This window comes from Palaemon carinicauda, chromosome 9 (genome assembly GCF_036898095.1).
Source record: "Palaemon carinicauda isolate YSFRI2023 chromosome 9, ASM3689809v2, whole genome shotgun sequence".
Taxonomy (NCBI): Eukaryota; Metazoa; Arthropoda; class Malacostraca; order Decapoda; family Palaemonidae; genus Palaemon; species Palaemon carinicauda.
This window is the reverse complement of record NC_090733.1, coordinates 128,146,708-128,165,876: the sequence shown is the minus strand read 5'-3', so window position 1 is coordinate 128,165,876 and position 19,169 is coordinate 128,146,708. Positions and strand designations below refer to the sequence as shown.

The window sequence follows — 19,169 nt, the reverse complement described above, 5'->3', positions numbered from 1 at the left end:
ACGTATGCTATGTCAGGAATGGCTTTTTCTGGTCACCCCTAGACCATCTTATATCAGGAACATTGATTTACCCATGGTTAGATGTTTTTGTCAACATTGAGGTGATGTTTTTGTCAACATTGAGGTGATGTTTTTAATAACCAAAACCTTGTGTTTTTTGCTGCATCTGTGAGAAGCATTGGAAAAGTCTTCTATTCCTCAATGTAGATATTCAAGGAAAATAAAGCCTTCCTAACTGATGTTCTACAGCCCCTAATCATTGGGAGATACTTGACTGCCAAGGAGAAATCAGTAACAGATATAAAAACAATCCATCTTTCTGTGAACAATGAATTTGGTAGAAATCCAACAACGAAATAACACATCCAGTAACGATCTAATGATGATTACAGAGGGGTACATCTGAAAGGCAAACAAAAAACTAGCCAACTAAACTTTGAAAGAATCCAAACTACTAAGAAACAATATGGTGGACTGCCACTTGTGATCCCTACTAGACCTAGTTACTCTGATGGTATAACAATCACTAAACTTAAAACATTTTTGTATACGTAGGAAACTTTGATTGTTATGTTGCTATCCTTATTACCTCTATGTCGACAAGAGAACAGATGCTCCCAATCAAGTAATATGACCTAATTTGTCCACATTAACAGTATACCAGTGCTGTACTGCATATCATTTATCATTTAATGTATAAATGATCAACAATTCTCTAAGTATAAAAAAAAATGGAACAGCTACTCAAAACAATATTAGTTTGATTTACTGATAGTGCATATTACTTGAGGAGGTGGATCAGTTTAAGTACTTGGGGTCTGTTGTTGCAGCAAATGGTGGAATGGAAACAGATGTACGTCAGAGTGTGAATGAAGGATGCAGTGTTGGGGGCAGTTAAAGGAGTAGTAAAAAATAGAGGATTGAGCATGAATGTAAAGAGAGTTCTGTATGAGAAAGTGATTGTACCAACTGTCATATATGGATAAGAGTTGTGGGAATGTAATTGACGAAGAGACAGAAATTGAATGTGTTTGAGATGAAATATCTAAGGAGTATGGCTGGTGTATCTCGAGTAGATAGGGTTAGGAACGAAGTAGTAAGGGTGAGAAAGGGTGTAAGAAATGAGTTAGCAGCTAGAGTGGATATGAATGTGTTGAGCTGGTTTGGCCATGTTAAAAGAATGGAAAATGGCTGTCTGCTACAGAAGGTGATGAATGCAAGAGTTGATGGGAGAAGTACAAGAGGAAGGCCAAGGTTTGGGTGGATGGATGGAGTGAAGAAAGCTCTGGGTGATAGGAGGATAGATGTGAGAGAGGCAAGAGAGCGGGCTAGAAATAGGAGTGAATGGCAAGCGATTGTGACGCAGTTCCGGTAGGCCCTGCTGTTTCCTCCAGTGCCTTAGATGACCGCGGAGGTAGCAGCAGTAGGGGATTCAGCGTTATGAAGCTTCATCTGTGGTGGATAACGGGGGAGGGTGGGCTGTTCCACCCTAGCAGTACCTGCTGAACTTGGTTGAGTCCATTGTCAGGCTGGGAGGAACGTAGAGAGGAGAGCTTCCCTTTTTTGTTTCATTTGTTTGATGTCGGCTACCCCCCATAATTGAGGGAAATGCCTTGGTATATGTATGTATATTACTGTGAAAATAAACATTCAAATTGCTATACAGTACAGTATAAAAACAATAATTTCATCCCTATGATATACCAACACTGAATATTTACTCTTTAGTAAAAAAAAAAAAAAAAAAAATTTCAAAGTAATGAAAATTGCCTTCTATCTTTCATGAGATGAAAGAATAGTAAATAAAGAAATAAACCATCCCAAAAGGAGCCTCTAGAGAATTCAAAACCTTTACCATTAAGATTGGGTCCATGATTACAGATCAGATGTTAATTGCATGCCCTAGGGGATTAGATCCTTACTTAATCACCATCAGGAAGCCACCTTACTCCGCAAACCATGCAAGCTATTAAAACCTTCTCTGCAAGATATATTCCTATTGCCATCTGAAGGCATGAGACTGAAATTAACAATTAGGACAAAACTTCATACTGTATTTCCAAAACTTATGGAGTCATTCAAAGTCTGTTAAGACTAACTGGGAACCACAGCAATGAAGGATTAACCCTGCAAAGAAGCTTCCCTTTTACAGGACTTCAAAGTGGACCTAAAGGTTTTTTGCATTATACTTATCCCAGACTCAAATATAATGCTTTGCAATTTACTTTTGCATGTCTTTCAATTTATTCTCACAGTTACCCACCTAACCTTTACCTTAGTTCAAAATTTCACTACCCAAAAAGAACACACCTTTCAGGCACGCCCTAGAAATACAGAAGTGTGACTCAGTGTTCTCATTAATGAATTTTGGTGCTTCACCAACTACTTTTCAAAAAACTACATAAAATCTTAAAATTCATATTTCCAAATATAGATCATATGATGGCTCCTTAACTTTAGTAAATCTAAAAATAATCCTATCCTAACCTAAGGATAAGACAAGAGAGAAAAAACACAACTAAAAATGTTGCGTCATATACTTACTTAAATGCTTTATCGTCTTCTAATCCATTTTGTACAATGCCATTTGCTTGGGGCATATTACCATTTTCTACATCCTTTTTCGTAGGGTCGAATGGTGACGGTGCTTTGTCTTTTTTGTCCTTACTTGCGTCCACAGCTCCATTCTACAATCAAACCATTTTAATTAGTATCAAAACAAAAACATACATAACCAAATAGTAAAATATTAGATTACTGTCAACTTAACATGAATAACCCAGTTAAATAGCAGTCATAAATCTAAACAACTACAAATAATACAAATATTCTAAATACTCATATAGACAAAGAAAAAAAAATGAGAAAAACTCTAACCCTGAGTGCTAGGTTTGCCATGCGAGCATCGAGATCCTTCCCCGTCGGCGATGAGGCAAGAACGTACTCGACCATCTTGAGGCCAACCCCAGCATGATCGGAGGCACGAGGAGATAACACGGAGTCACCTCCCGGGAATTGTGGACGAACTGGACCTCTCTGGCCAACACCCATATTTAATCCATGAGACTGTCCCACCCCATGATCTGTAAAGGAAATAATAGAAATAAATATAACTGAATAAATGAAGTTTGTAGACATGTTGCCTAAAACACATAAGCATAATAGATGAACAGCAGATAAACATACTGTTCTTGGGGTTTGTTAGTCCTCTCATTTGTTTATTTTAAATGGATGACAATGTAGGGACAATGAAAAGCACTGTGACCAGTACCAAAACTCAGAGCTAAGCATGACAATGTGGATGGATGGCCTGTTTGCAGCTTTCATTACTAATTCATATTACACTTTCATTACACATTCATACGCAGTACTGCACAGTAGGGGGAAAGTACAGATATGTCAAAAATAGATTAAGATGGCGCCAACAATCATGGCTTAGGAATACTGGGAGCAGGTTTATCAATACAAATTTGCTTTTGTGCATTGTAGGTTATTAAATACCAATTCTTACTACTGAGGAAATAATTTTTTTTTACAAAGGGAATTTACACTAACCGTCTGAAGTAGGCTACCCTAACAGACTGTCATGAAGAACAAATGCAGCCTAAGCAAGAAGGGTTACAGACCATGAATCCTAATCATAGGAAGATTATGACAGTACAGTATATGACAAACTAAAAAAAATTCTAAGTGTTTCATCTGTACTTGATCTTTGATATTGTGAAAAAAAGTAGATTAACCCTCATCACCAAACATCGAATAATCTACAACTGTAAATATAAGCGCTAAAACACTTCACCTTTTATAATTTTTCATTTTCCTTTTCCTGTACCACATTACAGTATAAGCGTGAATTTCAACAACCAATAATAATTGGCAGCTATTTATCTTTTAACTGATGGCTTTAAAGAAAGGCACATGTTTTCGATAGGAATTGAAAGTAGAGGAAAGAGTGCAGTCTGCTGTCGACAAAAGAGGATGCCTGGTTATTTTGTATGTACGTAGTCTAATAATGTACAAAACATCACCATGTATTTCCATGACTTCTCAAGGAAACAAAAAAAAATTCTATTGTGTTGGTAGAAAAATTTACCATATTGTATATGGTAGTATTTGTTATATGCCAACTTCTATGCTGGATACCAAAGCTAACTCCAGTTTACCTTTCTGCACAGCCGTGTATACCAAGTTCGCGTAAACGAAACAAATGTTCCCCACAAGAATACATGGTAAGCGAGTCTAATGTGGACCTAAAGCTCCCAACTGTTTTCATATAATTTGGACTGTATTTTGCCTAAATTGAATAAATGTATTACCTATGTATTATAATATTTAATAACCCTGAGTTTAAGAATGAAATTAATATCAATGTATCATGAATTCCCCTCTGATGGTCCAGCACTTTGCTGCAGTAGAGGGGCTTGAGTGTCTCAATGATGGGCTGGGCAATGGCGGTGGGGTAGTTTATCCACCCTGGCAGGCTCAACCATACCGCTAAGGCCAGTTCTGAGAGACCAGACCAAGACTGGACCCCTAAAGGCCTTCTCCTTTATTTCAGATAGGCAAAGGCTAGGAGAAGGAAAAATCAAAAATCAAACCAAACCAAACCAAACAAGACCCCAACGGCGGAGCTTCCCAGCGCCGGCGGAAGAGGGCAATGCCTATCGGGCAGGCAACAAGGCGGGCCTTGACATAACAAGAACCCGGCAGCCCGATGCAACCAACATCGGAGAAGCCGCCTGTCTCATATGTCTTGAGCCGCGGTGAAAACGATGTGGGCCAAGTGTGCGTGCGTGGCCGTTGCAAAGCCACGACCACCCAAAACAATATACCCAGCTACTGGCATTCTGTCGTTTCCTCCACCTTTCTTCTGATAGGAGGCTGATGGCTAACGACAGAACCCAATACTCGGACACGAGTGGGCGCCAACAACGACGACGACGATCATGAATTATGGCAAATAACTCATCTAGTCATATCGGTGAAGTGAGATTTATCTAACTAAATCAGTGTAATGTTGACAGCACATTAAATGACAAGTGTATTGTTCTCTATAAATAAATGACTATCGAATAATAATGCATGAAATATTCATAGTATCATATCAACAAATAAACTGAATTTTAATCTTTTCCATTGTTTACATTTACAAGTTCATTGACACTATGCATCACAAATCAGCAGAACGAGGCAACTACTGAAGGACATCTTCTATTTTTGTAAAAGAAACAACTATTAATTGAACTATCATTTTCATTTTTAGCATACTAATTACAAATTTTAAGTACTTCTCATGCTTTATTTACTATTGATTTAATTGCTTATAGAGGATTACCGCAGTTTCAGACACAGCTTATTCCCAATAATAGCGGATATGAACATTGTTTTCTCTCCTTCAGCTAAAGCTCGTTTTATATATATGGCAGTATATTTCCTAGAGGATCTTTTCTCCATAGTGAAAAAGGGCAATTGTTTACTATATGGTTCAAGTGTTCATAACAGGACAGTTGATTTCTGTTCAGTTGTTACTGTGGCTGTATGTGTTTACACAATGAATAAAACATTACTAAAAAATACGTTCATCATTAGCCTTCATGTTTTTAGCTGATTAAACTAAAATATGGCATAAATAAATTGAGTAATTGGTTTCTCAAAATTTTATCAAACAGTTCATTTCAATGTGATTTGTTGGAGATTTGGTCAGCAATTTTCAAACACTTAAGTGGGCTTTGGAGGAAAAGAGGGACATGATGCGCATGATAAGGCTGAGAGCAGATCAGTTGGGAGTCAATGACACTAGAAACATCCCTCATCACCATCTTCAATGTACAATTCCCATCACATACAGGCAACAATCATGAAATTCCTTACAATTAGCTTAGCCAAGCAGTCAAATTTTAACCTTTGTTCTTTATTTATTGCAAAGAAAGAGTCTTCAAAGTATTATTAAAAAGATCATATGTAACAAAATAATTGTTAAAACTATTCCAATAATCATTAAATAATCAGAGGCATCAATGTTTCAGGTGGGGCCTTACAACAAAAAAAGGTGCAAAAGTGTTACTCCTGGATTTTACCTAGCCATCAACATGTTAGTTGACCATTGAATATCCAGCAATTAATGGTAATTTCAAAGTCCACCATAGCTACTGTAAATATTTCTATGGAAATTTGCTGTATTTCAAGGAATGTGCCACAATATTCATAAGCCGAGTTCTGTACCAAATTTAGTGATATGAAGCAATAAATGTCTCCTCGAGAATGGTGAGAGGCATCGAGTTTCTATACTTATTACAATTAGCATCAGAAGCACTACAGATGAGAATTGTAAATACTTCAAAAAGGGAAATTGTCCCTGCGCATATGTCTTCTACAGAAATCAAAGAAGCTATCAAACCTAAAAAGCCAAAGGCATGCTTACTACACACAATTGTGCACCTTTACATTTCCACAAACTACTCCTGGAACTGAAGAGGGTGGAAAAGGTGAGAGCCCCCTCAGGTTTCAGCTAAAAATATTGCTGTGACCAAAGAATTTACAGTCCATCAAAAGGAGGCAGCAAATACAGAATTGTGCTTCCATTGGGGCTACAATTATAACTTTATCAAGGGAGAGGAACGGGTTATTTCTTTCAACAAGGCAGTAAAGCCCGATCTAGATTACTGAAAAGTTCTTTAGCTTAATAAAATGCTTTTGATAAAAGAATTAAAATGCTACCACCAAAGCAAACACCATTTTAACAGGGGTTTTTATCTCTGCCATGAATTCAGAGTAAGAGAAATCTTTCAGTAAGGTTGAAGCTTACAATACATGACAGTTTTCATCTGCTTTAGTTGATAGATGTGTAAACCTAGGCAGAGACAAAATTTATCTTCAGTGATAAATCTTTACATCCACTGGAATATATTGATACATGAGATGGTCTAGATAAAAAAGTATAAAAATATATATAATCACAAAAGTTTAGCTTTGATGTAGAGCCAAATTATCGCTTTTACTCCCAAGCTATTTGGAACTTTCCAACCCTTAACCCCAAAAGCGTTTTTTCTTTTCAAGCACATTTTGCAATATATATTTTTTTTAATTGCTCTAACTGCCTTAATTTTCGTCATAGAGAGGTCAGGTTGGTCTCATTCTTTTGGAAAATGCCTGAAGTTTCTCATAAAGTTATCAAAAATATGCAAAAAAATGTATGAAGCAGTTTTTTGCAAGGACGTACCGGTACGTCCATGGGGGTAAAGGGATGAGTCTTGTGAAACGTACCAGTACGTCCTTTGGGGGTTAAAGGGTTAAAATAATCTGATGGAATATCTCGAGTCATGTCAAACTTACCCAAGTTGTTCTCATCAGCATATCTCTGAAGCAGAAATTTATAATAGGTAGGTTATCCTTCTACACTTACACCCAATGAAGCAGACCGTCCACTAACTTTGATACTGCAATTTTGAAGACTTTTTATAACTTGATAAAGCAGATTACCAGGCCTAATGACCAACTAAAGGAACCACACAGTTATGGTAAAAGTTCACAGGTTGGATATCAAGATGGGAGAAAGAAGTAGAAACAAGTGGTATAGTTGAACACTAAAAAAAAAAAAAAAAAACTATTATAAAAGACTTTCCAGTAATGCCTATACTACATTGTTTGAGGTGCACCATTGGCAATACACACAAGATAGGATTTATGATGGGCCACATGGACTCCACAAGAAAACTACGCAAAGGAGAGAAAGTATCAACCGGAAATTACTTTTTTAAGAATTGGCCTAAACTTTCCTTACGGTAAATTGGAAACGGTATATGAATCTTTTAAAATTAATTTGCATTTTTCCTAGCTATACAAACTTGGTGTAAAAATAACAAATTTTTAAATTAATTTGTATTTTTCCTAGCTATACAAACTTAAGTCCTTCAGTAGGGTTAAGATTCTGGTAAAAGCTGGAAACAGCTAATGAAGTATGATCAAAGTTCTGACTACCGTTACCCAATATCCACTGGTGGTACAGATCTGACAGGGCTCACAGCCTTCATTTTGATTTTTCCTGGGACTTGTGGGATGGATGTGGTGGCATGTGAAACCTTAAAGACTTGGGTTTATATAGCTAGGAAAAATACAAAACTTTTAAAACTTGTAATTTGTTCCGTGAATAAAACCCTTCGTTCTTTAGTAGGGATCATCCTTAGGAGGCAGGAAGTCCCAACAGACAGGCCAGCAAACGAGGATTTCAATGCTCAGTCTTGGTAAGGAGAGCAGAGCCACAGCCCAGTTTCTCATACAAGAACCTATCTTCAGAGGTAACAATGTTCCCATTACAGACTAATATAAATTTCAAATTTGCCTTAACTGTCACACTCCCCCATAAGAAGAGCGGGGATTCTACACTTGCTATTTTGACAAAATATCTACCCGTCATTAGTGTGCACTGGTGTCAGGTTCCAGCTCTATAACATCAAACCAGATGATCCCAAGTAGGGAAGGAAGGAAAAGAGGAAAGGCTCACAATTTTTACTCTTAAATCTTAAGCCAATGATGTAATAGCTATCTTAGACACTACAGTATGCTTCTTGTCCCGAAAGGAGCAAGATTCGCTACACCACTTGCTGGCAAGCTACTACATGCCCTATGGCAAATGTATTCAGGGACCTGTGGGCGCAATCCTGAAGTCTGTCTCCTCCCAACACCTGCCTTCAACAAACTTTTTGTCAACTGAATGATTCTAGGAAGGGATGAAGTCTAAGTGCATCCCTTATTTACTTGGAGACAAGTATAAACACTCTTCACCAAGTGGACAAAGTTTCGATGAAAAGTTAGAACGGACTTTGAGATTTATCCGGATCTCCAGATCACGACAAAACGAGATCCCTGTGGAGCAGAATCTAGGATTTTTTGAACCGTCGGCAAAAGCTAATCCTCGAGGTATTGGAGAAGTCTTATTCCCATCCCGTGAGCCCAGCTAAAATCAGTATGAACAATTGAGGGGCCTTGGAAAATAGATAACTAGAAAATTTTCTTGTATCAAGGACAAATCAAAGGTATTTCATCCAGTTCTGGCAGACTGGAATTTGGAAGGTGTTCTTCAGTCCTATAGACTGTGCGAATTTATTCCGTCTAGGATGACTGTATTGGGAGTCTCCATCTTGAAACTTTTCCACAAATCGTTCAGATGGATCGATGACTGGTCTCTAACCTCCTGATTTCTGCACAAAGAACAAGTTGGCTGTAGAAACACAAACACGAGTCGTCAACCTCTTTCTTGTCAATCATCTTCTTGACTTCCTTCCACAGAAGTAGATCTTTGATGGATCCTCTCGAATGCACAGTGTGGCTCATCAGTGCTATAGTGAGAGAAAGAAGAGAGTTGGTAAACGAAGGCCGTATCCGACGCAAAGGTCCTCTACCATCAAAGGTTCTGCAGCGTGGAACTGCCACTTCGTCCACCGACTTGACAGGTATCTCCCAACAGTTAGCGATATGAAGGATTGCCGCTTTTAATGCGGTCCTCTCCCGCCTCGCCATCGTCTGCCTTGATGTCTTCTTCATGGAAAGAGGGAGGCACTCAAGTGTCACTGTGATGTTCTGCAAAGACAATCTTATGACTGAAGAACTTGTTGACCACTGTGTCCCGTCGTTTTAGTACCCAGTTGTTCCACTGGTATGCACACTGGTGTACCAAAAACTTCTACGATTGTTGTGAGAGTCTTTCTACTGACATCCCAGGGGTTAGGGTCGCTATCACAGTCTCTAATGGAAGAGGGGAAGCATGGGCACCCTCTGTCATGTAGAATTTCCATTTAAAAAAAGAAAAAAACCGGAGAAATCAAATTAAAGGAGTGTGCCACTTATAAGGGAACCCTTAGTAGCAGAGACTTGTGCTGCCAATTTTTGAATCGTCTTTTCTGTCTGCCTTGATCACAACAGCTCAAGATATGGTACTTCCTAAAGGAGGAATCAATGGAGGTCTTGAGTTCCATAGAAGGGGGCTTTTGGGGAGGTCACATTACTTTCCTAATGAGTAAGTCCCACAGGAAAGAGGACTCTTCCTCAGGTTCAGCCGAGGTGGATTCTTAGGGTCTCACATCGGCAAGACCTGGCGAGTCGCTGGCATGGGAAGGCTCAACAGGCTAGAGGGAAGTAAGCCTTGCTGTCTTCAAGGAGTTGTCTGAACGTTTGACTTCTTCCTTTTGTAAGCAAAGCTTTCTTATCACTGACTTAATCCACTCTGGAAAAGGAAGAGGTGAAGGGAAAAGTGGTGTATGGAGATAGGGGGTTCCACTCCATCTGGGGACTCTGGGTCCGGGCACGGTTGTGTTATCACTAGTTTAGGTTCTGAGCCCCTCGCATATACAATCTCGATAGGGAAAAGCCTATATTTAACCCTAAACTTTATCCCACACCAAGTATCTAATTTAAACTATAATGCAATGTATTATGCTGCAAGTACGAACTCCTTTATGACCTAATACTGTATGTCCTATAATTTCATGCACAACTATATGACTACTAATTCTTATGTCACCAGTATGCATAATGTCAGCTCAAAATTTTCAAATAATTTTCTGTTCGTATCTCTGCTGACAATTAAGCATTCCATGGTTCTTCTGCATTCACTTCAAATTCTTTTTACACCTCTCAACATCTATATATAGATTAAATGGGGTATTAGAAATAATCTCTCGAGCCAAGTACAGTATTACTATACATTATGTCTTAAGAGCCTTAAGTCATTACGTCAAAATCAGTAGTAATAGTAGTATTTAAACTTATCAATTTATTGTTCTGTAATTGCTCAATCATACCTACTGTATACTATTTACATAAAGTAATTGTGATTTCTAATGAATTATTAATATGCACACAGATCTAATGGGGTGTACTTTATAATGGCGCAGGAAAAATCTATTGCTATGTACAAAATCTAGAAGACTATCGAATGAATCAAAGGAATGCAGTCGAATAACGTAAATGTGAATGTTGGAAAGGAAGCGAAGTCATTTAAGATGGGTCTCGATTATGAAATTACGATATATTTGCTTGTGAAAGTGTTTTTATCACGTGAATAGGAATCATTTTAGTTACACCCTATGAAATTAAGTAACCGTAAAGTTTTATTCAGAGATCCTTACAAGAGCATTTTTGGAACAAGGGCAAGTCATAAAATATGTTCCCAAGAGGGGTATATAGCGGAGAGTTTTGCATTGCACGCACGCACACACACACACACTTCTAGGCAGTCAATTTAAAGTCTACAACAACCTTCGGACTGCAGATCCCTCTATTCAATTATACCGTCGTATTTCTCTGATCTCTATAGTAACATTTTTTTTGCTTTTGAACAGCCCAGTGTTAAAACAACTGTCTAATCATTGTACCATTTACTATTTGAACTGCTTTAAATAAAAGAAGTGTGAAGAACGAAATACAATCAGCCCTCATTGAATGCGCAAGTTCTATTTTCATATATTTGGTCATTTGCGATACAGAGAACAGTATAGATACATACATATACCAAGGCACTTCCCCCAATTTTGGGGGCTGGCCGACATCAAACAAATTAAACAAAAAAGGGGACCTCTCCTCTCTACGCTCCTCCCAGCCTGACAAGAGACTCAACCAAGTTCATCTGGTACTGCTAGGATGCCAGAGCCCAACCTCCACCGTTATCTACCACAGATGAAGCTTTACAACGCTGAATCCCCTACTGCTGCTACCTCCGCGGCCATCCAAGGCACCAGAGGAAGCAGCAGGGCCTACCGGAACTGCGTCACAATCTCTCCCCTTTCATCCCCATTTCTAGCACGCTCTCTTGCTTCTCTCACATCCATCCTCCTATCACCCAGAGCTTTCTTCACTCCATCCATCCACCCAAACCTTGCCCTTCCTCTTTTACTTCTCCCATCATCTCGGCACTCATCACCTTCTTTAGCAGACAGCCATTTTCCATTCTCTCAACATGGCCAAACCACCTCAACACATTCATATCCACTCCAGCTGCTAACTCATTTCATACCCCCTTTCTCACCCTCACTACTTCGTTCCTAACCCTATCTACTCGAGATACACCAGCCATACTCCTCTCTTTACATGCATGCCCAACCCTCTACTGTATTTCTTACTACTCCCTTAACTGCCCCCAACACTTTGCATCCTTCATTCACTCTCTGACGTACATCTGCTTCCATTCCACCATTTGCTGCAACAGACCCCAAGTACTTAAACTGATCCACCTCCTCAAGTAACTCTCTATTCAACATGACATTCAACCTCGCACCACCTTCCCTTCTCGTACATCTCGTAACCTTACTCTTACCCACATTAACTCTCAACTTCCCTCTCTCACACATCCTTCCAAATTCTGTCACTAATCGGCCAAGCTTCTCTTTCGCGTCTGCAACCATTACAGTATCATCCACAAACAACTGATTTACCTCCCATTCATGGTCATTCTCGTCTACCAGTTGCAATCCTCATCCAAGCACTCGAGCATTCAATTCTCTCACCACTCCATCAACATACAAGTTAAACATCCACTGCGAAATCACGCATCCCTGTCTTAGCGCCACTCTCACCAGAAATCAATCACTCACTTCAGTATAACCTATTAAATTAAAAAAAAAAGTATTCTCATGGCCTAACTATTTCAAACTGACCGCGCTCCTTTGCACACGGCATACTTCAAGCTATTTCCCTCTCCTTAAAGCACAGCACCCCATCACTACAGTTGGTGGCGTTGTACTAATTATTTTCATTTTCATTCTTATTGCGTTGTGTATTCATTATACAGTTCTATTGTTATATTTACTACTGTACAGGTCTGCATAAGAAATACCGTACTTTACAATAGTACTGTAAATATAGGCTATGTGCATGGAGAGTTTGAATGGTGCGAGTCAACCTGCTGAAAACAGTGATCACACAAGGTTTTTACCTAGCTAATTAAGCTGTATTGTAGTGATATACTATATATACTATGGTATCAGCTTACTTTTCTAAGTATGTTGCTGTTATTGTTCGTACTACATATGCATATAAGCATGACTGACTCATGTTTTGTACCAGTCTTAGCATGTATGTAGTACACTTATCTCAGCATGCAGGTAATACACTTGTACTGTATACACACTGTATACTTATTGAAATGTATATTCATTATGCAGATTAGAAAAATGTCTTGACAGACAGTGATCTTACTTCAATAACGTGACAAGTGCTTAGATGCATATTTCACAAGTCTATCAACAGACTTTTCAACATTCAAACCTTGAGAAACTGGACTAAATTAAATTATAAGCCTAACATTTCTGGAAAATTTTCACATAAGCAAGAGAGCTAGGAACAAACTCTTTTTTCATATTAATCTAACCTAGTTACATCTTCAAGGCCACTAGCATTGCTAGTTATCCATCCCCCAACAATTGGTACTAAAGGTTAATAAATCCAGTATTCCATAAACCACAGTAACATTGCCTTTGACCTGCTCTCTTGGGAACCTTGCAAATTAACCTTTTTCCTTAAGAGTGAAACCTTGGAGAAAGCTCCAAGTCTACAAATAGGAATTGGTCACTAACTTAATATCAACGATAATGGTGAAGATAAAGTGATAAGCTATAAATTTCCCTCATTCTATCTTACTCTAAGAAACCCTGGTTCATAAGAGTATTAAGGGGGTTGACCAGTGAAATTTATAAAGCCAAGAGAGTGGATTGAACTCAAGCCAGATATAACGTGTTCCACAAGCTCCCACTAGTCTTGCACCCTTTCCACCAAGCCTTGGCTAGATATTCCCAGCTTTAATGTTCCTGCTCCATCAACATCTATTTAGGGGTTACATAGGAAAAGAAAGATAATTTATACTCTATTCCATTTGCCACACTTTTAAATAAGGGGGAAAGATGATGGGGTGGAATACAGCAATAACCAATTATAATGGAGAAGTTGCCTAATAATATGGTGTCCAAATGCTCAGAAAAAAATCTTTGTTAATGTGACTTGGCAGATGAAAGTGGCTGGCAGTTAGAAGAGTAAAATATCATAAGTAGCATGACAAAGGTCACGAAACGGAAACAAGTTCAGAAGTGCGCGAATGAAAATCATAAAAAATCCTGTATGAATATGCTAAAATATATTAACAGTATATTGCAAGTTAAACAGAATTACTTAAAAGTACAGATACCAACAATTTACCTCTATAATTCTCACCTGTTGGTGGTCCCGTGCTCCATGCCGTTTCTCTCCATGTGGGTTCCCCAATGTTAAATATTCCTTTATCTGTTTTGGCCTCTTCCACACCCCATAATTTTTTGGCTGGAGCAATCTGAAAGAAAATGGGATTCTTACAAAGAAGGTAATGCTAAAAGCAAGAAATGTGGGTAACCTGTGGTGATGATATAAATTGATAGTCTCCTAATACATTGAACATATAATTAATTGTAGATTACCAGGATAACGACTACACACACACACTGAATGGTCACACACAGTGAATTATAAAATATCATATCCCCTAAAATAGGCTAATCCAAAATGTAACCATCTATAAAATTTTCATAAGTATGAAATGTCATTGGAACAATTCATTTAACATAAAACATAGTACAACTTCATATCTCACCGAGAATATTCTCAGGTTTATATTGTGACACTAACTGCCTACCTAAATTTCCTTCAAAACCCTTAATGTTAATGTATAAGAAATATGAAATGTACCAGCTCTTCATAAATATATACAGTTGAGATTATTGGCTAATTTACAACTTACAATGTGAAATGCGTTTTACTAAAATTAGAGAGAGAGAGAGAGAGAGAGAGAGAGAGAGAGAGAGAGAGAGAGAGAGAGAGAGAGAGAGAGAGAGAGAGACTGGCTTTCTATCAACAAACCATAAGTAGATTATTTGCGCTGTTTGTGTCCATATATTTACAAAGATTACCAACAGAGTTATTAAATAAAGGTTTTTAAAATAATTAGAATAAACTTCATCACCAATTAAGCCAGGGATGTCATTCTAATACTGTACAAGTTAAAGCCTAAGATCTTGTTCATTTTCCAGAAATGGGATAGAGGCAAAACCAGTCTTATAAGAGAAATTTTAACCGAACAACTTTCGTTAAGCAAACTACTCTAAATATATTTCATTTTCATTATGGAATACACATTTACAATCTGACAATTTATAACAAATCATTGTATGTTTACATGAATATTTTTTTTATTTTACATACACTGTATAACCTTATTTGATTTGCACAGGCTCACATTGTTAACAATATTGATTACTAATGAGATATTAAAAGACTTTTCCTGCCTGTTTTTCAGTCTAAGATCTCTCACTTAAGACTAGTCTTACCTCTCTATTCCAATTCAGAAAAATGAGAAAATTCTCAAGCTTTAACATTTCTTAAGGGGAATATTAGGAAATGATATCCATTTGGCTAATCCAGGAATGCACAACTACATCTCATTTCCGTAATGCGTGAGAAAGTTTATTATAACAAAATATTTTTTTTTACTTTTATTATTAGTAAATCCTTTCAAACTCTGACTAGAAAGAGGTTTAGAATGGAGGTAAAGTAGTTTACTAAAAACGGGTGCAATATTCCGTAATTAATGTTAAAACATTCATGCAGCATATCTTCACAAATAAGCCACCTGACACAATCTATTAAACAAGAAACATCTATGTACATTTTTAGTTAAACATGACAGCCTGCTGACACATCAAGATACCGACCTGGCTGTCTATATAACGTACCACAGTGGCACCTCATCAACACCCTCCCACTCCAAAACCCTGGGGGGAGGGCAACCCCATAACCTACCCTAACCCCCCCCCCCTCCCCCCTCCTAGATAGGCGCTAGTCGGTGCTTCTGTTCTTAAAGCTGAGTTAGACGCAAAGGGTTAAATGGCCAAGTTTAAAGTCTCATCAGCCTTAAAGGCGCCTCCACATACTCGACAACCTCTTCAGATTTTTCAAACAAGAGCGCTGACTGACATGTCATGCTCGCCCGAAGGAGCCAACCCGGTTCCGGTGTGTTTATCATTGCTTTATTAAAGGGTGGAGGTTTACCAGCGAATAGAGTCAAATTTGACTATCATTATTATTATTATTATTATGAACAACTATTATCATTATCATCATTACTACCATTATCATTATCACTAGCAAAGCTACAACCCTTGTTGGAGAATCAAGATGCTATAAGCCCAAGGGCTCCGACAGGAAAAAAAATAGGGCAGTGAGGAAAGGAAATTAACAAACTATGAGAAACAATGAACAATTAAAAAAAAATTAATATAAAAATATTTTTCATATGTAATTGATAGATTAGAAGCCATGATCTCGATTTAAATCTTATCTATTAAAGCCGTTTCTTAGAAAGTAAATTTCAAAAGCAAAAGATGACTAGGATTCAGATAAAATTTCAGATAAAGTTTTCTGACAAAAATATAAATCTGTCTTTCAAAAACTATATATGCAATATTCACTTACTAATGATAGGATCGAGAATATAGAAATAGGATTATAGGTGAATAATACTATCGCTAGCTGTTCAATGAAACCTCATCGGAACATTTTGAATTTGAAAATCTAAAAGATGAAAAAATAGTTTCGTCAAAAATATGTTACAAGGTTAATCACGGTTTATATGATTTGCAGAGGTTTATCATTATCATCATCATCATCATCATCTACGCCTATGGACGCAAAATGGCATCGGTTAGGTTTAGCCAGTCTCCCATATCTTGAGCTTTTATTTTAATACTTCGCCATTCCTCACCTCCCACTTCACGCTTCATGGTCCTAAGCCATGTAAGCCTGGGCCTTCCAACTCTTCTAATGATTTGTGGAGCCCATTTAAGTACCACAGCCTGACTCAGTTCAAATACATAATAACTTCTCCCAGAGCATAAGAATATTTGAACGAAAACGACGGTGATAAAACAAAAATATACAATTCATCATTGAAGGACACCTTTAACGTTTCCAGTGCAAATTTCATCAATAAATTGCGGAGGCCACATTGATAAGCAATAATTAAACAAACTTTTATGACCCTCAATATTAGATCATTGGGTCCACTGAAGATTCAAACAAACAAACGCGATGAGGACACGCGAATCATAACTTTTCATCTATTTCTTTAATTAACCGAAAAAGTTACAGCTTTGGTTTATAAAGTTTTAGGAAATTTTAAAGAAATACACCGAGTAACTCCCTTTTTTTTTATTTACGAGTGATATTAGCTTCTATAGTCAATTTCTTTCAGCGAGGCAGATTTGCACCGACTTGCAGACGTGTCCTTTTAGCTCGGAAAAGTTTCCTGACCGCTAATTGGTTGGACAAGGTAATTCTAACCAATCAACGATCGGGAAACTTTTCCGAGCTAAAAGGGCACAGCTGCGAGTCGGTGCAAATGCGCCTCATTAAAAGAAATTGACTTTACTACAACCTATTACACTAAAGATACATATCATGAAAGCTCACAGCGCCAAATGAAATTAGCACATGAATTTAGAACAAAACCCTGCACCGGGACCCGGGAGGCCATTCGGCGCTCACCTGCATTAAAAAGAAATTTCCCCAGTTGCAGTATGGTGTAAAGTCGAGAGAGAGAGAGAGAGAGAGAGAGAGAGAGAGAGAGAGAGAGTTTTTTTTAGAACATTAAAAAAAATATATTCTCCACGTAAATGAATTGTATGAAATGGAGAATAGATAAGAGAGAGAGAGAGAGAGAGAGAGAGAGAGAGAGAGAGAGAAGAGAGAGAGAGAGAGAGAGAGAGAGAGAGAGAGAGAGTTATGGAATATTTAAAAAAATATATATTCTCCACGTAAATGAATTGTATGAAATGGAGAATAAATAAGAAAGGAGAGAGAGAGAGAGAGAGAGAGAGAGAGAGAGAGGAGATTGTTAGCTTAGTTACGAAACAGATGATAACATCATAAGAAGACTTCCAAGAAATATATCAACACCAAATGCAATACCACCAGAAATGGAAGGCACGCGTGGTCAACCAATGACAATAAATATCTCATCAGATTCTTGGAAAAAACCGGAAATTGCCGATCGAGAAGAAAGAAATCATTCCAGTACCAAGTCGTCACCTCCGAATCACAGAATTTGTTGACCAGGCGGACATGAGTCTTTTTATAGTTTATTTATGACATATTTGTTTTTGATGTTGTTAATAGTTTATATATGACATGTCTGTTTTGACGTTGTTACTTATTTTAGAATGATTTATTGTTAATTTGTTCTCTTCATTTATTTATTTCCTTATTTCCTTTCCTCAACTGGGCTATTTTTCCCTGTTGGAGCCCCTGGGCTTATAGCATCTTGCTTTTCCAACTAGGATTGTAGCTTGGATAGTAATAATAATAATAATAATAATAATAATAATAATAATAATGTGTTTTTTGAATATATAAATGTATCTTTCTTTTTTAATTATTTTAAGAGATTACCAATCGACAAAAGATGACAGTCTTGAAATACAAAATAATAGAATACTACCTTTAGAAATAAAAAAAAATAACACTCGTTCAAACATATATTTCGAGTTTCCCCATTACGTATGTAATTGAATCATATTTTTTACGTAATAATAAAGATGAAAAATAGTTAATGACTCATATATTGAGTATTATCAACGTTCTGTTCAAGAGCCATTGTTAGAATTGGCATTACTGACAAAATAAACTACCCAAAATACTATAGGCTAAACCTAAAGTAATTTATAAAAGTAAATGTTTTAAAAACGCTGATCTAGTTCCGTATGTCATCTGCTTTAGGAGTATGCAGAGTAAATAAAGACACTACCTGACTTTTGACATCTACTGTACATAAGGCATTGATATCACTTCGCATGTAAGACTTTGTAGTGTACAGTTCAAATACAGTACCTACCTCGTTGTAGTTTGAAAAATACAAAAATCTATAGTGGCCGTAAACTGAAACGTTTACTGATAAGTCGGACCATTAAGCAAAGGGATACCCCTAGGGAAGTGTGAAGGCAAATCTTATTTTGTATCTACAAAAAAGTAGCCTACAAGAGAGATATGAAGTTTAAACTATTTTGCGGATGATATACAAAATTTACTTTCCCATGCTTGCCATATAGTGTTACGGAAACGATAACAATCAAATAAAACCAAATTAAAATAAAACGGAGTTT

The 19,169-nt window shown here is 37.4% G+C and overlaps 1 protein-coding gene across 14 annotated transcripts in view; it reads right to left on the bottom strand.

Moving 5' to 3' along the window:
• The window catches only part of LOC137647139 (pumilio homolog 2-like), a 464,002-nt gene that overhangs the window by 124,835 nt on the left and 319,998 nt on the right, over positions 1-19,169 (bottom strand). For 11 of the 14 annotated variants that reach the window (XM_068380394.1, XM_068380405.1, XM_068380397.1 and 8 more), the window contains 3 exons: positions 14,182-14,311; positions 2,878-3,083; positions 2,545-2,687 (listed from right to left, as the gene is read on the bottom strand). In XM_068380394.1, coding sequence (XP_068236495.1) covers positions 2,545-2,687; positions 2,878-3,083; positions 14,182-14,311 — 479 coding nt within the window. The remainder of the gene's footprint in view (positions 1-2,544; positions 2,688-2,877; positions 3,084-14,181; positions 14,312-19,169) is intronic. The other 3 variants (XM_068380399.1, XM_068380403.1, XM_068380409.1) reach the window with 1 other exon arrangement.